Source organism: Prionailurus viverrinus, chromosome E1 (genome assembly GCF_022837055.1).
Source record: "Prionailurus viverrinus isolate Anna chromosome E1, UM_Priviv_1.0, whole genome shotgun sequence".
Classification (NCBI taxonomy): domain Eukaryota; kingdom Metazoa; phylum Chordata; class Mammalia; order Carnivora; family Felidae; genus Prionailurus; species Prionailurus viverrinus.
In genome coordinates this window covers 5,733,757-5,755,960 of record NC_062574.1, presented here as the reverse complement: position 1 = coordinate 5,755,960, position 22,204 = coordinate 5,733,757, and the positions used below count along the sequence as shown (strand labels likewise).

Here is a 22,204-nt window from a genome sequence, read left to right as displayed (position 1 = left end):
AGAGAACTCAAACAAAATCAGAGCAAACAGGAGAAATAATGGACATCACAGAAATACAAAAGATTATAGGAGATTATGAAAAATGATATACCAACAAATTGGATAACCTAGAAGAAATGCATAAATTCCTGGAAACATACAACCTCACAAGACTAAACAAGGAAGAAACAGAAAATTTAAGCAAACCAATTATCAGCAATGAAATTGAATCAGTAATCATAAAACTCCCAGAAAAACAAAAGTCCAGGACCAGATGGCTTCACAGGTGAATTCTACCAAATATTTAAAGAATGAATACTTATTCTTCTCAAATTATTCCAAAAAAATAGAAGGAAAACTTCCAAATTAATTCTACAAGATCTGCATTACCTGATATCCAAACCAGAAAAGATACCACCCACACACCCACACCCACCCACACCCACCCACACCCACACTATAGGCCAATATGTATGATTAACACAGATGCAAAAATCCTCAACAAAATATTAGCAAACCAAATCCAGCAATACATTAAAAAAGTCATTTTCCACGATCGAGTGGATTCCCAGGATGCAACGGTGGTTCAATAATTGCAAATCAATCAACATGACACATCACATTAAGAGAAATAAGAACCATATGATCATTTCAAAAGAGGCAGAAAAAGCATTTAATAACGTATAACGTCCATTCACGATCAAAACCCTCAACAAACTAGGCTTAGAGGGAATATACCTCAACATAATAAAGGCCATATGTGAAAACCTCACCGCTAACATCATACTCTATGGTGAAAACCCAAGAGCTTTCACCCCAAGATCAGGAACAAGACAAGGATGTCCACTCACCACTTTTATTCAACAAAGTACTGGAAGTCCTAGCCACGGCAAATGAACAAGAAAAATAAATAAAAGGTATCCAGATTAGTAAGGAAGTAGTGAAACTTCCACTTCAGATGACATGACACTATATATGGGAAATCCCAAAGATGCCACCCGAAAACTACTAGAATTGAAAAATGAATTCAATAAGGTCACAGGACACAAGATCAACGTACACGAACCCATTGCATTTCTATACATCAATAGTGAAGCAACAGAAAGAGAAATTAAGAAAACAATCCCATTTACAATTGTACCAAAAATAATAAAATACCTAGGAATAAACTTAATCAAGGAGGCGAAAGATCTGTGTCCTGTAAACTATAAAATGCGGATGAAAGAAACTGAAGACGACACGGACAAATGGAAAGGTATCACGTGGTCACGAACTAGAAGAACAAATATTGTTAAAATACCCATACTACCCTGGGGCGCCTGGGGGGCTCAGTCGGTTGAGCGTCCGACTTCGGCTCAGGTCACAATCTCACGGATTGTGGGTTCGAGCCCCGCGTCGGGCTCTGGGCTGATGGCTCGGAGCCTGGAGCCTGCTTCACATTCTGTGTCTCCCTCCCTCTCTGCCCCTCCCCTGCTCACGCTCCGTTTCTGTCTCTCAAAAATAAATAAATGTTAAAAAAAATTTTTTTAAGAAAAAATAAAATGCCCATGCCACCCAAAGCAATCTACAGACTTAATGCAACCCCTACCAAAATACTACAGCATTTTTCACAGGACTACAACAAATAATCTTAAAATTTGTAAGGAACCCCGAAAGAATCCAAACAGCCAAAATGATCTTTTTTTTTTTTAAATTTTTTTTTCAACGTTTATTTATTTTTGGGACAGAGAGAGAGAGACAGAGCATGAACGGGCGAGGAGCAGAGAGAGAGGGAGACACAGAACCGGAAACAGGCTCCAGGCTCTGAGCCATCAGCCCAGAGCCCGACGCGGGGCTTGAACTCACGGACCGCAAGATCATGACCTGGCTGAAGTCGGACGCTTAACCGACTGCGCCACCCAGGCGCCCCCCAAAATGATCTTTAAAAAGAAAAACAAAGCTGGAGGCATCACAATTCTGGATTTCAAGTTATACTACAAAGCTCCAGTAATCAAAACAGTATGGTACTGGCACAAAAACAGACACATAGATCAACGGAACAGGATAGAAAGCCCAGAAACAAACCCACGATTATATGGTCAGTCAATGTTCAACAAAAGAGGCAAGAATATGCAGCGAGAAAAAAGTCTCTTCAACAAATGGTGCTGGGAAACCTGGACAGCTACATGCAAAAGAATGAAACTGGACCACTTTCTTACACCAGACACAAAAATAAACTCAAAATAGATTCAACACTAAACGTGAGACCTGAAATCATAAAAATCCTAGAGGAGAACACAGGCAGTGATTTTTCTGACAGTGGCCTAATCACATCTTTCTAGCTAAGTCTCCTGAGGCAAAGGAAACAAAAGCAAAAATAAACTATTGGGCGACATCAAAACACAAACAAAGCTTCTGCACAGCATAGGAAACAATCAATGAAACTAAAAGACAATATACTGAATGGGAAAAGATATTTGCAAAGGACATATCCAATAGAGGGTTAGTATCCAAACTATATGAATTTGTACAATTCGACACTCCAAAAAACAATAATCCAAGTAAAAATGGGCGGATGCCATGAACAGATCTCCCAAGACGACCTACAGATGGCCAACAGACACACGAAAAGATGCTCAACATCACTCATCATCAGGGAAATGCAAATCAAAACCACAATGACGTATCACCTCATACCAGTCAGAAAGGCTAAAGTCAACAACACAGGATACAACAGGTGTTGGTGAGAATATGGAGAAAGGGGAACCTTCCTGCACTGTTGGTGGGAATGCAAATTGGTGCAGCCACTCTGAAAACGGTATGGAGGTTCCCGAAAAACTTAAAAATAGGGGCACCTGGGTGGCTCAGTTGGTTAAGCATCCGAGTCTTTATTTTGGCCCAGGTCATGATCTCATGGTCATGAGATCAAGCCCCCATGATGGGCTCCTTGCTCAGCATGGAGCCTGCTTCAGATTCTGTCTCTCCCTCTTCTTCTGTCCCTCCCCTGCTTGCACGCTCTCTTTCTTTCAAAACTAAATTAACATTTTTTTTTAAGTTAAAAATAGGGGTGTTTGGGTGGCTCAGTCAGTTAAACAGCTGACTTCGGCTCAGGTCATGATCTCACAGTTCATGAGTTTCAGCCCCATGTCAGGCTCTGTGCTGACGGCTCAGAGCCTGGAGCCCGCTTCGGATTCCGTGTCTCCCTCTCTCTCTGCCCCTCCCCTGCTCACACTCTGTCTCTGTCTCTCTCTCTCAAAAATAAATAAACATTTTAAAAAGTTTTTAAGTTAAAAAGAGAACTGCCCTATGATCCAGTAATCACACTACTGGGTATTTACCCCCCAAATACAAAATACTAATTAGAAAGGATATATGCGGCTGTATGTTTACAGCAGCACTATTTATAAGAGCCAAACTATGGAAGCAGCCCAAGTGTCCATCAACTGATGAATGGATAAAGAAGAGGTGAGATAGATACACACACACACACACACACACACACACACAATGGAATATTATTCAGCTATGAAAAGAATGAAATCTTGCCATTTGCAACAACACAGAGGAAGCTAGAGAGTATAAGGCTAAGCGAAACAGGTCAGAGAATGACAAATAGCATATAACTTTGCTTGTACGTGAAATTTAAGAAACGAAGAAAACTAAAGGAAAAGGAGACAAACCACAAAGCAGACTCTTAACTGTAGAGAACAGACTGATGGTCACCAGAGTGGAGGTGGGAGGGGTGATGGGTGAAACGAGTGATGGGGACTAAGCGTACATTTACCATGATCGGCCGTGAGTACTATACGAAGCGTTGAATCGCTATATTGGACATCTGAGTCTAATATCACACTGTGTATGGACCATCCTGGGGTTAAAATGAAAAACTTAAAAAAATATATACTGGAAGAACCGTATGTGTGAACATATTAAATATATATATAAACACATAACGGGTATTAAAAATACTTAGAACTAGGGGCGCCTGGGTGGCTCAGTTGGTTAAGCGTCCGACTTCGGCTCAGGTCATGATCTCACAGCTTGTGAGTTCGAGCCCCGCGTCGGGCTCTGTGCTGACAGCTCGGAGCCTGGAGCCTCTTCAGATTCTGTGTCTTTCTCTCTCTCTCTGCCCCACCCCACTCACACTCTGTCTCTGTCTCTCAAAAATAAACATTAAAAAAAAAAGTTTTTAAAGACTTAGAACTAAATTATAATGAAAATATTACATATGAAGACCTGTGAGATGTAGATAAAATTGTACCAAGAAGGGAATTCGTAAGTTAATTATATCATTTAATATTTATATTAATTACATTTAAATATTTTACATTGCTTTAAATATTACATTAACAAAGACAGCTCAAAGTGAATAAGCCAAGCATCAATCTTAACTTAGCATAGGAGAAAAAATAAATCCAAGGAAATAGAAGGACATAATAAACGTAAAAGAATAAGTCACTGAAATAGAAATTAAATTGTGATCGAGAGGATCAAGGAGTTTATAAGATACTTCTTTGTAAATCTCTGGCAAGATTAATCAAAGTATTCAGAAAGCACAAATGGAAATGAATAGACAAGGGGGGACATAATCATAGATTCTGCAGAGAGTAAACAGACAAGAGAATATTATGAATTTTAGGACAATAATTTAAAGAATTTACATGAAGCGGATACGTACCCAGACAACTATGACTTACTAAGGAATGGAAAACCTTAACATCCCTCTTACCACTAGAAAAATCATAGGTACAAAACTCGTCACAAAGAAAACACTGAGCCCAGATGTTCAAGGGAGATTTAAATCAAATCTTCAAGGATCAGAGAATTCCAATCTTACACTAACTCGTCCAGAGGATAAACAGGAAGGATTACTTCCTAAGTCAGTTTATGAAACTAGCCAAACCACAGAGCATGGTCAGCAAAAACGTGAGAAAGGAAAACTGAAGGCCAATGTCAATCACAGAGACACATCAACAATAACCAATATGTGTTCAAACAAAATTAAGCAGTGGATATATTGGAAAAGATAATACCTTGTGTTGGGCTTTTCTCAGTAATACTCGGCTGGCTTAACATTAGCAACTAATATATTCACCGCTTTAACATCTCAATGGAAAGAAATAGAATCATCTTTAACAGGGTTAGAAAAAGCAGTTCACAAAATGTTATAGCCATTACGTCAAATCCCCTTAACCAATTAGGAATAGAATGGAATTTCTTTAGGGGTTTCTCTGGCTCAGCTGTAAGAGCATGTGACTCTTGATCTCGGGGTTGTGAGTTCGAGTCCCGCGCTGGGTATAGAGATTACTAAAAAAAATATTAAATAAACTTAAAACAAAAAGAAGGGAGCTTCTTTAACTACATAAATAGAATCCACAAAAACTCACAGCAAATATTATGTTTAGTGGTGAAATGTTATAGTATCGCCTTTAAGATCGGACAAGATGGGGTGCCTGGGTGGCTTAGTCAGTCGGGTGTCTGACTTCGGCTCAGGTCACGATCTCGCGGTTTGTGGGTTCGAGCCCCGCGTCGGGATCTGTGCTGACAGCTCAGAGACTGGAGCCTGCTTTGGATTCTGGGTCTCCCTCTCTCTCTGCCCCTCCCCTGCTCACACTGTCTCTCAAAAATAACATTAAAAAAAATTTTTTTTTAAAAAAGATCAGACAAGATAAGGGTGCCTGTCATTACCACCTTATTCAACACCAAACTGCAAGTCCTAGCCAGTGCGGCAAGAAAAAAACAGCAATAAAATGCATTAGAAAAAAAAAAAAAAAAGACAGAGAAGGAAGAAATAAAACTATTATAAATTTGTAGATGATGACCATGTACATAGCAAATCCAAAGGAGAGCACAGATAAATTATTGCAGTTAATAAGTTAATTCAGCAGAGATGCTTGATACAACATCAATAAACAGAAATCAATTCCATTTCCCCAGAAAATATAATTTTAAAATATCATTTATCCTAGGAGCCCAAAATTAAACTACCTAGGAATAAATCTTCAGGACACGAGAATGACCTTAAAGGTAACGATTACAAAATTTCGCCGAGAGACATTTAAGGCATAGGTTAACCGAAAGATGACACATTCTTGAGCAGGGGCACTCAGCGTGTATGGATGACTACTGTCCTCAAATTGAGCTATCGTCGCTGCAAACGGAATCAAAATCCCAACAGGTTGGTTTTTTGTTTTTTTTTTTTTTAGTTCTACAAACAGAATTTTACATTTATGTAGAACAGTAAGGGCCAAGAATTGTGGAGAAATTCTTAACGAAAATGGACAAGGCGGGGACTTGCCCTGCAAGACACCAAGATTTATGACAAAACCATGGGAATTCGGATTTTGTCATATTAACGCAGCAGCAGATAAGGGGCTACTTAATGTGAAAGATGAAACTACAAAGCTCTTATGGAGAGGGCATGGGAGAGCACCATTAGGATCTCAGGGCGAAAAAGGATTTGTTTAACGAGACCAACTGCAACAGAGGGGAAAAGATGAACGAACACGTGTGGCTACGTTACGACGAACTGTTCATGGAAACATACCATAAATGCAGTGGAAAGACAGGTCACAACATGGGAGACTGTGTTTGCGATACATACAACTCATACAGGATTAGAGAGAGTATATACCAAAGAGCGAAAGGAAAATCTTGTAAATATCATAAAGGCAAAAATAAAGTCCGACCAAAAGTGGGCAAGGGGCACCTGGGTGGCTCAGTCAGTGAAGCGTCCGACTCTTGGCTTCCGTTCGGGTCGTGATCTTATGGTTCATGAGTTCGAGCCCCACACCGGGCTCTGCGCTGACGGCATGGAGCCTGCTTAGGATTCTCTGTCTCCCTCTTTCTCTGCCCCTCCCCTACTCCCTCCCTCTCTCTCTCTCTCAAAATAAATAAATAAACAAGAAAAAAACGGGTAAGCGCTCTGCATGGGCACAGAAGGAGAAACCCACAAACTCACCAAAAAAAAAAAAAAACCAACATAAAAAGATGAGCCACTTTATTCAGAAGCAGGGCAATGCAAAATATTTACCACGGTAAGATACGACGAGGCACCTCAGAGCAATCGGGTCATCGTCTCCTTTCGGGGTTAAGGAAATAGTGGTCAAAGGACAAGAACTCCGCCTGTTTATCCTGTCACACCAACTACCAAACCCTGCAAAGTCGCACCTGGTGGAGAGGCGCCCGGCAGGTGCTTTCACTGCATCCTGTATCAACCACATACTCTGAGGCGCTCAGTGACTTGCCTCTGAGCCTGCCTTCCACACGCAAACCAATCCACCCGGAGCCCACGCCTCCAACCACCTCCTCTATCTGGTTCTCACACTCCAGACCTCTATCCACCTGCCCTAACCACCCCGGGGCCAGGGACCGAAAACCTAGACACCGTCAGTCCCTCTGGCCCCAGAGCCTGCGCAACTCATTCAAGAGAGCCAACTGTCCACCCGCTGGCCCTGTCTCGACAGCTCTGTTCCAGGGAAACCACAATAAAGGCTCTTGCCCACGTTTTCCCATCGTTCCCTCTGCCTGATGGACCCCGGCGCCTCCCCCTTGCAGCCCTGCGTGGGCGGCATGGTGCGTCCTGTCCTGAGAACCCAGTTGTAGAACCAACTCTCTTCTCAGGGGCAGTTCATTGCCTACGGGGTCTCTCGGGTGGCCCCACCGCACGTGAATGATAATAAGGCCTGTGTTTGAGACACGCCTCCATGTCCTTGGATCCCCAGACCTACCAACGGAGAGGGACCGTGGAGCAGAGACATTCAGAGACATCTCCGTGAATGTGGACAACTCCGTGAATGTGGAACAACATTCACGGTCCTCCGTGAATGCGGAGGACCCTCACCCCGGTAGGGTCTCTTGGAATTTATTTGCAAACAGACACGTCCTCCGTGGGGTCATTTCCTTTCTGCTCACGGTGCTAGATCACCGGGCGGGGCGGCGGGAGCATTGAGCGAAACCACCCCCAGAATCAAGGGAGGGGGCGGGTCGGCTCCCCTGTAGGCGCAGCTGATACACCACAGGCTGATGGCTGCACAGAGGGACCGCGACTGCCCCGAAGGACTCAGGGTGGGGGGTGCTAGTTGAGGTTCTGACTGTGGCAGATCTGTGGGGAGCAGACCAAGGTGAAGTGACCAGGAGACTGAGCACAGACCTGTTCACCCGGAGGCCGATGCTCTGGGTGGCAGAGCCTGGTGCTGGGTAGTCAAGGTGCCCCGGGGAACAATGTCAGGTCCTGTCTGCCCCGTGGCTAGAATGGCACACGCACGGGCATCGGGAGTGTGGGGATTTCGTGACTTCTACGTTGCAAAGCGGGGTCATCCGAGACAAGGAGGGAGTGGTAGAAATAAAATCTAAGAGGCCCATTAGATGCCCTCCATTTCTCAGGCTTGAAGAGATTTCGCAGGGCTGCAAAGGGAGCCTGGATCTGCCATCATCACGCGGAACGTGGTTTACCACTCACCGAGTGCCTTTCACGCACTGGGCCCCGGATGGAAAATAAAACCAGAAGAGGCCACGCCTGGTGAACCAAGGAAAGCGCAGGACTAACGTTACCACCAGTGTCCGAGGGCCTGGAACCTCAATGAGCCATTTCAATTTTTCACTGAGCCAATGAACCCACTGGGGAAAACGATGAAGAAGGTGAAAAAACATGGCGGCCCCAATGGCTCGGGATGCCGGAAGCAAGCTAGAACGACGGTCTTACCTGTTAGTGACGTGGTCAACGAGATGCTGCTTGAACGTGAGGCTCCACCTCTTAATGAGGTTCAGCAGAGATGCTTTAAGGGGTCGCACGTCGATTTTCATCCAGCCGTCAAACACCTTGACGGGCTCCAGCCCGCACACTTCTTCGTAGAGCTTCTCGTAGGAGTCGATCTGTGCCTTGAACTGATGGAGGAGAGGGGGGTTCTCTGGAAGGCCATCGTCTACGTGGGCTTCCATTTCCTCGGGTGTGAGGACACGTCCATACAACAGAAACTGACTCAGAACCTCCTTCCGGTCCTCCACGTAGAGGTAGGAGTATTGGCTGAAAGTGTTCCGATAGCCACTGCAGAGGGCCATCATGCTCTGAACCCTGTCCAGGAGCGTGCTCCTCAAGCTGGCCAAGTGGGCCACGCCCTCCATGTCAACCTGGGGTGGGGGGCAAGACCACAGCAGGCGGTTACACCAACACTTTGCACGAGGTCACGGGGGAAGGCGGGATGGTTGTGAATTTGGTACCTGGTAGTGGAGAGAGCCGTTCTGTGGGGAAAGCCGTGGCACCAAAGACGATATTCCAAAAATGTTGGCCACCAGACCCTCGACGGTGTCGTAGAAGCCACCCTTCACTCCAGACTCCAGGGATGGAGAGAAAACCAATTCTGGTATCACTAAGCACAGCTGTGCCTCAAATATCGGGGTGAGTCCAGCTTTACTTTCTGAAACACAAGGAAAACACACACACACAAAACAAAGAAGGATGTCAAGACGGGCAAAGCGCCATACCCGTTCTCAAAGCACTCGGAACCTTTTTTCCCTTAACACAAGCTGTTTGGGTATAGGAAAAATGGAAATGTAAAATTTGCTAACCCCCCGGAAAAGGTGAGGGGGGACGGTCTTGCAGTGTTTACCGACAGGGGAGCCACTGACATTTCGAATAGGCCAATTCTTGCACAGGGCCGTCCTGGGCATTGTAGGACATTTACCCTCCTGTCCTCGGAGAGCACGTCCCAGTGACTGATCAACCCAAGCCAGTCCCCTTCCACGTTCCCAGGTGCCTGGGTCGGGGGAGCGAGGCGGGGGCGGTGGAGAACAGGTTGATTTTGCACAGCTCGTTTCTAGGAAGCGGCTGACTTCTTCCTCGGCACCAGCCACGCGACCGCATCGGCTGTCACTAGGTGAACCGAGGCGTTCTTATCAATGGTCGCGTAAGCAAATAAATGAAAGACAACTCACAACCCTGGCCGTTCATCCTGTTCCACGAAAACAGAACTGACTTCAATTCTGTAGTCCTACGGTGATAAAAAATTTAAAAACACTATACATAATTAATGGATCCCCGATTACTTGCTAGACTAACTTGCCCTGCTAAATTTAAATCAAAATATAACACGGAGCAAGATGTTCCAAGTACGATATTAGCGCTTCAACTTTTATTAATAACCACTGAGATTCCCAGGTCGTCTTAACTGGAAATATTCGGGAGACTGTTCCGCACAGCATGCTGCGGGTGGTGGAGACTCATCGGAATCCTCATCCCCTTCCTCCCTAGAAGCAGAGGTCAGGGTGGGCACGATTCCCTCCCCAGTGGGATGTGGGGAAAAGCGAGGGCTGCCGCCTCTGGGCTGCAGCCCTTGAGACAGCAGGGGAGTCATCTCTGTGCTCGCTCTTTTCTCCGCTCACGGACCAGAGCCCGGATGTGGCAGTGGCCCAGCTCCATCACGGAAATGAAGACAAGGCAGGAACACGAACGTGGGGGAACCACAGCATGGCAGGAACCCACCCGCTAACCTGAACGCTCACCTGAGTCTAGAACTTGGGGGATAGACCTTTTTGTCCTTTAAGCCACGTTATTGATGGGGTTTTCGTTACCAAAGCTTAGTCACTCACCCCACCTAAAGTAACTGGGGGGATCCTCAAAGATAAGTTGGACTAGGGCCTTGCCTTGAAAACTGTAGGGATGATAGGGGCGCCTGGGTGGCTCAGTCGGTTGAGCGTCCAACTTCGGCTCAAGTCATGGTCTCACACAGTTCGTGAGTTCGAGCCCTGTGTGGGGCTCTGTGCTGACAGCTCGGAGCCTGGAGCCTGTGTCAGATTGTGTCTCCCTCTCTCTCTGCCCCTCCTCCACTTGTGCGCGCGCTCTCTCTCTCTCTCTCTCTCAAAAGTAAATAAACATTAAAAAAAATTGCAGGGATGATAAATTTGCATGACTGGATTCAGGAGGGTCCCATCAAATGCAAATTTAACTCAAGGGAATACACGGTAATTATGCCATCATGGAATAGTTTTTAAAAACACCTATAACATCACACTTTGCATTACGTACTCAGGACATATTCTGCATTACTCTCTGTATGAGATACTGAAAACTTCGCAGACCAGGTTGCGTAGGGTTTACAGGAGGTAGAAGACTCATGAGACTGTTTTGACCGTGAGATTTCTGTCCCAGGCGCTCTCATGAGAACCGAATCCCTACATGAGACGGAACTACAACATCGTGACCGTAAAAACCATATTGTCGGGGCGCCTGGGTGTCTCAGTCTGTTAAGTGTCCGACTTCGGCTCAGGTCACGATCTCTCGGTATGTGGGTTCGAGCCCCGCGTCGGGCTCTGTGCTGACAGCTCGGAGCCTGGAGCCTGTTTCAGATTCTGTGTCTGCCTCTCTCTCTGACCCTCCCCCGTTCATGCTCTGTCTCTGTCTCAAAAATAAAAATAAACGTTAAAAAAAAAAACCAGATTGTCTCAGTCTGTACTGAGACAGACTCAGTCTCAGCGGTCAGTCACTTTGGGACTCAGGAGAGGGAAGAGCATTTCTCGGTAGGGTGGGTAGCATCTAACCTGGGCAGGGTTTGCATTCTGAGAGGCGACAGGGAGTCCAGCCCAAGCCCTGGGAATGGTCCTGGTCTCACCAAGCACAAAAAGGTGGAAATGATAAAGGAAGCAGGGGAGACAGCCCAGGTCGGGAGAGCTAGACGGGCACCGGTCAAGTGTGGAGTCACTATGTTTAGGGACCATTTCTTATGCAGTGCCTATGGCAAGGGTGTTGGGGCATCTTCCCGGACCTTCTAGAGGACATTTGGTTGGTTTTCTATGATGAGCACTGTCAGCGCTGCTCCCCAGAAGCCAGTTCTCTGGTCTCAGTGCCTGCGCTCTGTGCCCCACTGGCTACTCGCCCCCGGGATCCCCCCACCCCGCAACCCCAACCTTGCTGACTATACTGGAGGCTGTTTCCTGCTGCCTGATCTCCTTGATTTGGAGCTTCCTGCAACCCTGCAAACAAAGACTGTGCCGCTGACCTCAGTCACTCCACTTACCAAGACCACATGGGGTTTGCCTGTCTGAGCTACAGCCAGCACCGAGCCTCGCTTCCCTCTGTATTCTCAGCCCAGGGGCCTGCACCTGCCGTCTTCTTTGGGCTGGGTGTCTGGACAGACCTTGACCTATCCATTTGACCTCTGGATTCCCTCCTTGGGTTGGACTTAATATCTTAAACTCTCATCTCACCTTTATCCTGTGGCTTCAACCTATTCCCCTTGGTCTTTCCCTTTCGATTAATTCTTCAGGGTGATCCTTGCTAAGCTGCTCAGAAGCTATCAGGATATGAAGGGTGGGTTTTGTTTTTGTAAGTAGGCTTCGTGCCCAGCGTAGAGCCCAATGCAGGCCCTGAACTCACCACCTCAAGATCGTGACCTGAGCTGAGATCGAGAGTCGGACACCCAAATGACTGAGCCACCCAGGCGTCCCAGAATGTGAAGGTTTAATTCAGCTTCTTCCCGAACCCTTCCGCCCTTTCCATCCCATGACTTCCTAGCCAAGGTTGGCCCTGACTGTATCCTCGACACTGTGCACCTTAACTCAGTTCTATCCATCAGAAATCAAAACGATTTTTAACCACTTCAGACAATGCCCATTACCCTTCTTAACATTCCTTTTCCTCCTGAAAGCGACCTCATCCCCAGCTGGTCTGACCCCTTTTCACATAGAAACACTCTGTTTCTTCCACTTAACCTGGCTGCTGCCTGTGTTCTCGAAAGGCCACAGAAAGAGAGTACATTAAGCTTGAAGGCACAAAACGTCCCCCTCCCAATACCACGAGGCAAGCCCACACTCGAACCCACAACCCCGAGATCAAGAGTCGCACACTTTCCCGACGAAGCCAGCCAGGCACCCCCTGAAGCTTTATTTGGATTGAAGTGGCATTTATGGTTTTGCTTTTGCTAAGGGCTTCACTACCTGAGAGCCTGGTTTATCACCTGAGTTTTAAAGAGAGAGAAATCTTTTCTCCAGAAACGATGCAGAAACTCAATACCTTTGCTATGCTCCTGTGTGTAGCTCACAAAACATCCACAACATTTTGGGAAAAAAGTCACAAAGCACTCGATCACACTTCACTTTTGTTCAACAGGTGCCACTGTTATCTTTGTGGCAATAACACACATCCATAAACCAGTACATACCGGTGTTTTCCAGAAGGTACTTGAGGGAGCACTCAATGGCAAGAAAAAATCCATCCAGCAACATATCATCTATGTACTTAACATAAGCCTTCCAGATATTAGAGGTTGGGTCTGCGGCAAACAGACCTAGGTTTTCCTACAAAATAAAGAAGAACGGATTGAAACCACGTTGAATAATACGGAAGGACTGGTCTAGTTCTCATTGACGGAATGAAAACAACCTAGAGGGGGGAGAAAAGCATTCTCGTGAAAAGTTTGCTATCACACGGATGTTGAATCCATACTGTCTAATGGGTTTAATCATTGATTGAAAGGATCACAAAGTTAATCGGTGAAGGGCAGATGGGGTCTCATCCTGTCCCTGAGGAAGGAGGAGGGGGCCCGGCCACTTTCCCAGGAAAGATGGGACATAAGGTGTTGATTTATAAGTGCTGACGGGTGCGCCGTGGAGAAGCGACATCAAGACGGGAGTCGGGGCAGAGAGAAAAAGGGACGCTATGGATAGAGGGCTTGGTGATTCGAGGTGTGTAAGAACTTTGGGGTTCAAGCAAGTAAAGCATTTCCTGGCGAGTCCCCAGAAATGAGCTGGAGGGGTTTGCCCAGGGCAGTTGCCATTAAAAGCAGCCGGCTGAGTGATTTAGAAAACGTACACACATCAAGGAATGCGTGCAGGCTCTCTCCCTCCTCCCTGACCTGGTGGCATGGGGCACACACATCCCACCTACCGCCATCATTTTCATCATTAAGCCTTCTGACATCGACTCTCTATTTATCGCACATCTTCAAAGAAAGTGGTAACTACTCTGAAGAGGTACTTTTTTAGGCGACTCACGCCCCTTTACAAACATTCCCACGTATAAACCCCCCTGAATTAAAAAAAAAAAAATCTCATAGCGGCGCCTGGGTGGCTCAGTGGGTTAAGCCTCTGACTCTTGATCTCTGCTCAGGTTCACGATCTCACCGTTGATGAGATCGGACCCCATACCCGGCTCTGCACTGGAAGTGCGGCGCCTGCTTGAGGTCCCCTCTCACTCTTTCTCCGCCCCTCCTCTGCGCGTGCTCTCTCCCAAAAATAAACTTAAAAAGTCTCATTCTTTATTAAAATTTTTTAACGTTAATTTTTGAGAGAGAAAGAGAACACAAGCAGGGGAGAGGCAGAGAGAGAGAGAGAGAGGGAGACACAGAATCCAAAGCAGGCTCCAGGCTCCGAGCTGCCAGCACAGAGCCCGACGCGGGGCTCGAACCCGTGTACCGCGAGATCATGACCTGAGCCGTCAGACGCTTAACCGAGCCACCCAGGCGCCCCTCATAGATTCTTAAATGCAGAGAACTGAGGATTGATGGAGGGACGTGGGTGGGGGATGGGCTAGATGGGCATTAAGGAGGGCATCTGTTGGGATGAGCCCCGGCTGTTGTATGTAAGTGATGCATCACCAAATTCTACTCCTGAAACCAATGTTGCACTGTGTGTTAACTAACTGGAAGTTAAATAAAATATTGAAAAAGAAAAAAGTCTGACGATCCTGTCTTTACATGATAAAACTCTAAAATTCCCAAAATGCATTAACATACCCCTTTCCTTCCTATGCAGGTAGAAGAGTTTCTGAATGATTTAAAGCCCAATATCACACAAATCACAACACAGTGACAATACAGAGTTGTTCTCGGGTATTAGTAAGCCTGTATGTCTGTTTGCTTCTTTATTGTGTAAAACATTCAGTTGACTGCTTTGTACGGTTTTATCTCCTCAACGTCATGCTCTCAGTATAGCTCCCCGTACCTTTCGACTCTTTACCTCAAATCTACTATGGTCTGGGGGCGGGGGGGGGGGGGGCAAAACTGTTGGAATTTCTGTGAACCAAGAAGCAACGGCTCCAGTTTCCGATTTTCTGGCCAAGACAGAGGGGTGAGATCAGACCTGTCCGTCCGCGACACAGATGCAGCTATGGCAGATGCAGCACAAGAAACCATTCTTGGGGGGCAATTAGATAACAGGAACACGGGGCTGTGCTCCTCGGGAGAAGGGAAATACACACACACACACACACACACACACACACACACACGGTGAGTTTCACCTGGCTCCCGACCTAGAGGCACTTTCCCAACTATGGCATGGAGAAGTAGACCGCAGTGACAGGGTCCTTCCTTATGGGCAGAAGACCACCCAGCAGTTGGGGTTTGGGGCTACTGAGATTGCCGAATCTTCTGCAGTCTCTGGGTGGTAAGCTGCACATCCTTAGGGCCAGACTCTGCGAGGCCTGGTGGAGAACAGTTGCCAGGGTGCCGTGAAGCTGCATGGAGACTGTGTGGGCCTGCGGTAATATATCTGGGAATATCCGGTAATATATCTGGAAAATATCTGTGTGCCTTCGGACATAAATGAGGACATCTTACAGATAGCCCAGGCACATTCTGCTGAGCCCCCAGCAACACCGTGCTTGGGGGTTAGAGCTGCTTTGCCCTAGAGTCAGGCCCCCTCGGACCCACCCTCACAAAGCTTAAAACCGAGCCTCGGCAGGACCAGCTGACCCACCGGTAAGTTAACTGCCTGCCAAGGCAAAACACGAACCCTTTAAGGGGACTAACGCTCAGATCCTAAAGTGGCATCCGACATGACTAAGATATAATAGGAAAAAATCACTAGACACGCAAAGAAGCAGGAGAGTGTGACGTTTAACCGAGAGAGGAAACAATCACCAACAACATACTCAGCAAATAGCCGCCATACCAATCCGGGGATGCCCGTTCCTAAGACTTGTTTTATGGAGACAAAAAGGAACTCCTGTCACATTAAAAACAAAAACAGACGCAGAAAATAAAACGGATGTTGGAATCAGGAGACAAGCATGGCATAATTTGATTAGAAACTCAAATTTGGGGCGCTTGGATGGCTCAGTGGGTTAAGCGGCCGACTTTGTTTGGCTCAGGTCACGATCTCACGGTTCATGAGTTCGAGCCCTGCCTCGGGCTCTGTGCTGATGGCTCGGAGCCTGGAGCCTGCTTCAGATTCTGCGTCTCCCTCTCTCTCTGCCCCTCCCCCGCTCATGCTCCATGTCTCTCTCTCTCTCTCTCTCTCTCTCTCTCTCTCTCTCTCTGTCAAAAATAAATAAAACATTAAAAAAATTTTTTTAATTAAAAAGAGAAAAAAGAAACTCCTCAAATTTCATGAAAAACAGGTTCAATAAGCCCACACACTCCAAGCTGGGTGAAGAGAAAGTAAACCTATTTAGGCACATTGTAGTGAGGCAGAAAAAAAGAGGTCCAAGGATTTTTTTAAAAAAAGAATCTATTAAAAGAAGCCTGGGAGAAACAATACTCTGCATATACAGGAGCAAAGACACCAAATGCAGCTGGCTTCGCCTCAGAAACATTGGAGGGGAGGAGACAAGGAAATAACTTTTGTAGGGAAAATAAAACCGTCTACGCAGAATTCTCTATCCAATGAAACTATCCGTCGAGACCAGAAGTGAAACAAGGACATCTCAGATACACAAAAACTGAGCGGATGTGTCCTTAGCAGACTGGAACTGCAAGAAAAACTGAATGGAGTTCTTCAGGCTGCAGAGAAATGACTACAGGTGGCAAGTCAGCTTTACAGAAGAAGGGGAAAAAAAACAAGTCTGGAAATGGCGAGTATGTGGGTGGGTCTAAAACACCAGAAGTATTTTTTCCTTGAGTTTTTTTCTAACGTTTATTCATTTCTGAGAGATGGAGAGAGACAGAGTATGAGTGGGGGAGGGGCAGAGAGAGAGGGAGACGCAGAATCGGAAGCAGGCTCCGGGCTCCGAGGTGTCGGCACAGAGCCCGAGGCGGGGCTCGAACCCACGAACCGCGAGATCGTGACCTGGCTGAAGTCGGACGCTTAACCGACTGAGCCACCCAGGAGTCCCTTTTCTTGAGTTTTTAAGGCAAAAATATAGAATACTCTACAAGGCCTGGGATTTAGTGTGGGATTTGTTACACACACACACACACACACACACACACACACACACACACACCCCAACAGTACCAAAGATGAACGGGGGTGTTTGAATTGAACCATACTGTGGCTATGTTCCTATATTTGATGGGAAAACAATCACTGATTGTAATTAGAGACCTATAACCCACAACAACCATTGCAAATGTAATGCAATGACAGCATCATTAAAGTAAAAGATGGAATACCCATTGAGAAATCAGAATAGGATATTTTTAAAAATAGAGAATAACAGGGGTGCCTGGGTGGCTCAGTCAGTTGAGTGTCTGACCTCAGCTCCGGTCATGATCTCGGGGTTTGTGAGTTCGAGCCCCACGTCGGGCTCTGTGCTAACAGCTCAGAGCCTGGAGCCTGCTTCGGATTCTGTGCCTCCTCCTCTCTCTGCCCCTCCCATGCTCATGCTCTGTCTCTATCTCTCAATAATAAATAAACGTTAAGTAAAAAAAAAAATAGCGAATAACAAGAAGGAAGGAACGGAGGAGCAGAACAACACAACAGAGATGAAGCAAACAGGAAATAGCCAGATGGTAGGGCTAAATCCAAGCACACCCATAATTACACTAACCGTAATAGTCTAAACAACCCAGTTAACAGGCAGAGTTGTTAGGAAAGTAAGTTTCTACTATACTGTCTATAAGAGAAGGAGTCAGAAAGTCATGATATTATAAATGTGTCTGTATTAAAAGAGCATCACAAACTTGATGAAAACACGGACCGCACTAAAGCTTTAGTCAAATCACCCAAAGTCACAGGCGGAGATGTTAACACGGCCCTTTCGGTAATTGGTAGAACAGACAGACAAGAAATCCTGAAACCATACAGAGGATCTGAACAACAGTATCAACCACTTTGAACTTTAACGGAGATTCATAGAGCACTGCACCCAACAATGGAAGAATGAAGGCATTGTCAAGTGTACGAGGAATGTGCAGTAAGATGGGACAGTATTCTAGGTCATGGAACAAGTTTTGGTGAATTCCAAATGATTTGGATCTTACAGAGTACTTTCTCTGGCCACAACTGGACTGAACTCAAGGTCGATTTCACTAAGCTATCCAGAGAAGCCCTGAACATATGGAAACGAAACAGTGTGCTTCCAAATGACCATTAAACAATGAGTCACGAGCAGAAAAACTTAAGAGTGAATGACAATGCAAATAAGGCACATGAAATTTGTGGAATGCAACTAAAGTACACCTAAGAGACAAAATTACATCAAATGCTTGTATCAGAAAAGAAGAAAGGCTTAGAATCAATACCCTAAGTTTCTGCCCTTGGCGGGTAGGGGGAGAATGAAAAGGGGAGAACAACCTCAAATTAAGGAAAGAGAGGATAAAGCACAAAGAACAGAAATTAATGAACTAGAGGGGCGCCTCAGTGGCTCAGTTGGTTAAGCGTCCAACTATTGATTTTGGCTCAGGTCACGATCTCGCAGTTTGTGAGTTCGAGCCCCGAGTCGGGCTCCGAGCTGACAGTGCAGAGCCTGCTTGGGATCCCCTCTCCACCCCCTCTCTACCGCTCCCCTGATCATGCTCTCTCTCTCACTCTCTCAAAATAAAGAAATAAAACTTAAAAACAAAGAAATTAATGAATTAGAAAACAGATAAATAAAATTAACAGAGTCAAAGTACAGCATATTACTGTGATTCAAACCACAGCTAATCAAAAATAGCAACTCTGATCCATTACGGACTCTAGGGTTCTGTACTTGGCATCTCCTTCTATGTCCTCGGGGTTTGGCGTGGGACTTAGGTCATGCGGTGACACCGTTACGACAGTATTAATTTTGACACACTGGTACCAGAATGTGATTTTCTCTCTACCGATCTGTTAGCTTTAGTTCTCTCGCTCACACTATAAACTTCTACCCTGAATGCAGAAGTCACGGGATCTGTTGAGCGTTCTAATTTTCAAATCGCTTACTGCATCCAAACACTTCCTGACGCTTTCCCTCTGCTAGTGGTAGGCGCATCCGACAGGCTGGTTATTACCTGAACGAGGGCATGAATCTTAAGTCCAGATTCTTTGATGAGATCGTAGTATTTTTCCATCCGGTTGCGCTGGTCATCCAATGAAAGGAGACATTCCTTTTTTCCATCTTTTCTCTTAAATATCGGAGACACCCACGTTTTCATGATGTTTTGAATCTCTTCCACATTGTTTTGGGCTTTCTGAATCCTTTGTTCGAGATCACGAACGCTGTTGGTGATTTGAATGACATAATCCCAAATGCCTGCTCCCCAAAAGAAATACATTTAATTGAAAGAGTTAAAGGTCTAGTCGCTACGGAAGGTACGGATTTAATATCTGTAGGTTTCAAAAGGCTTTCTTGCACAAGTTATTTTGTTAGCACCAGAGTCTTTTTCTTCCTGGCTGTGTTGAAAAGCCAATGCTTACCATCACCCTGCTTATGGAGGAAAAGAAACGAGGAGGTAATGCTTACCAACCAAGAGCACAGAAATTGTCATAGTTGCTGGGGCACACCAGTGCACCATCATGATTGTCTTTGGGTTATGGACCTTCTGAAAAGCACTTTCGCCTCATTAAATGTTGAAAACAGGGGCGCCTGGGTGGCTCAGTCGGTTAAGCGTCCGACTTCGGCTCAGGTCATGATCTCACGGTCCGTGAGTTCAAGCCCCATGTCGGGCTCTGTGCTGACAGCTCAGAGCCTGGAGCCTGCTTCCGATTCTGTGTCTCCCTCTCTCTCTGACCCTCCCCCATTCATGCTCTGTCTCTGTCTCAAAAATAAACATTAAAAAAAATTAAAAAAAAAAAACGTTGAAAACATTGCTCCCTCTTGCACATAAAATAAAGTTCTAACTCGTTTAATATGGCATTCCAAGACTTCTGTGAGTTGATGGTGACCTCCTTTGCAAACATGAACTCTTTCGAGGACTCTAATGAGAATTAATCTCCCTCCCCTGTGATTTGGCACACTTTATTTTTAACTCTGTGAAGGCTTTTTATCATAGCCTGTCTTGGGTGATTTATGGTTGTACATATGTCTGTTGGTCCCACTAAACGTGAGTTCTTTGAGGGTAGGAGCCACGTCCCATACACCTCATATTCCAAGTGCCGTTGAGGTCCCTTACATAGTACCCTGCAAAAGTTAATCCATCAATGAAAGTACTGAATTGGAAGAAACACAAGAAATAAATCATGGTACCCTCACTTAAGATGTCTACAATCTAGGGGTGCTTGGCTGGCTCAGTCGGTGGCACATGGGACTCTTGATCTCAAGGTCATGAGTTTGAGCCCCATGTTGGGGGTAAAGATTATTTAATAAATAAAAAAAAAGTTTTAAAAAAAGGTGTCTATATTTTAGTGACAAAAATTAAGTGACAGTGATGATATAAGAAAAGCCCTCATTCACGGAGTGCCCAATATATGTTGGAGACCTCAGGGTATGTCACGCAAACCCTGAGCCTCCCCAAACGCGTGGCGGCAACATCTTCTCAATCTACCAATCATAACCAAAGAGAAGGAAGAAAAGGAATACTAGCCCTTCTTGCCTTCTCTGCTTTGGATACATGTCTCAGAGGCTAGGCTTGTGTTTCAAGCACAAATCCGGTTACTGGGGGGAGTCATTCAAGTTCTACCAACTTTATCGGGATCCTGACCGCCACCCCCCTCCCCAGATTCCAGGCAGTGCCCTGCTACCTTCCGTTTTCCAGTTCAGAGTCTCTTCTGCAGCTTTCAGGCAGAGATCGATGTTCCCCAGCTCTTTCTCCAGCAATGGCAATTCCACCTCTACAAGAGTTTTCATAATCTTGTTGTACCAATTCGCCATCAGTTCCAACTTCGCCACGAGCTGCCGATAGAATTCCCTGGAGGAGAACATGGCTGCTGCTGTCTCAGGAACATGTCGCATCTGCCTCGATTCAAGATAACTCATTTCCTTCAGCACTGAAGTCAGCTGGAAAAGGAAATCGGCATTAAAGTGGTTACAGCTCCGGGGCAGTAAAGGGTGGCAATCATCAGTCAAGGACTAGAAAACCCCAGGGGCCCAAAGACCTTCGTAACGGGTCCCTTCGTAACGTTTGCTCCTACCTGTTCCTTCCATCTAGAGAAGGGAAACTGAGTTTTGAAATTGAGAAAGTAGAGGACTCAGACGCAGCAAGGCTTACCAAGTCCGTCAAGTCCGTCAATCCCAAAGAGTAACAAAAACAACGCTGGACAGATTACCCTGATGCTTTCGGGCACATGGCTGATGGATGCAGTGACGGGCTCACCCCAATGAGGTCACGCACACACAGACACGGACAGAACTGAGAGGAGATGCTATTGTACGAGTTTAATTGTGAAATGGAACCATTGGAAACAGCCCTTTGTTTCTCTGAGCCTGTGCCGGCACGCCTTTGTGTCACCCAGGCCTCTCTGAGCGTCTGTGGGCACGGAGTTCAGTGGAACTGAATGGTGAGAGGCGAAGCAGACGTGGGCCAATGGAAAAAGAGACCTCTGGCTGGGTTGCTAGGTATTGCGGTCTTCGCTATTTATTGCGTTTACCCCTGAACCCACGAGGACAGATGTGTATTAGTGTGGGCAACAAAACACCCCAGATATACTTCCCACCCGCCTCCCACTCCCCTCCCCTTTGCATGGAGACACCTGGGCTCCCAGCTCTCCTCGAAGTGGCTCTGGGTCAGTGCTCCGCTGCGGCCCAGCCAACCCTACCCAGGATGAAGGCAAATGCTAACCATCTGGTGGGGAAATGGCTTCAGTCTCCTACTTTGAAATAAGCTCAAGACAGATATTAAAAACTTAAGTGTAAAAACTGAAAACAGAAAATTAAAACATCAGGGCTACTTATATAATACTGAGGCGGAGAAGGCCCTTCCAAACATACAACCGGAAAATAAAATATAAAAGGTTGCAGGCATTAAATATCGTTCACGTCATAAAACGGCACATTCCAACAGGTCTGAAACATATGCAATGGATTTCTTAATATGCGACAAATATTTCCCAAATATTCTAACAAATTCACAGGAAAAGAGGGCACTTCCACTCCGAAGTGGGCAAGAGACACGAACAAGTGATTTGTAGAAGAACTATGACCGGCCAATGAACAGATGAGAAGGTTCTACTTTACTAGTGGCCAAATAAA

The 22,204-nt window shown here is 45.9% G+C and overlaps 1 protein-coding gene across 1 annotated transcript in view; it reads right to left on the bottom strand.

The window, feature by feature from the left end:
- The window catches only part of DNAH9 (dynein axonemal heavy chain 9), a 330,380-nt gene that overhangs the window by 265,580 nt on the left and 42,596 nt on the right, over nt 1-22,204 (bottom strand). The window contains exons 13-17 of the mRNA XM_047832566.1: nt 20,758-21,013; nt 19,089-19,330; nt 13,113-13,248; nt 9,178-9,374; nt 8,663-9,087 (exon numbers count right to left, since the gene is read on the bottom strand). Coding sequence (XP_047688522.1) covers nt 8,663-9,087; nt 9,178-9,374; nt 13,113-13,248; nt 19,089-19,330; nt 20,758-21,013 — 1,256 coding nt within the window. The remainder of the gene's footprint in view (nt 1-8,662; nt 9,088-9,177; nt 9,375-13,112; nt 13,249-19,088; nt 19,331-20,757; nt 21,014-22,204) is intronic.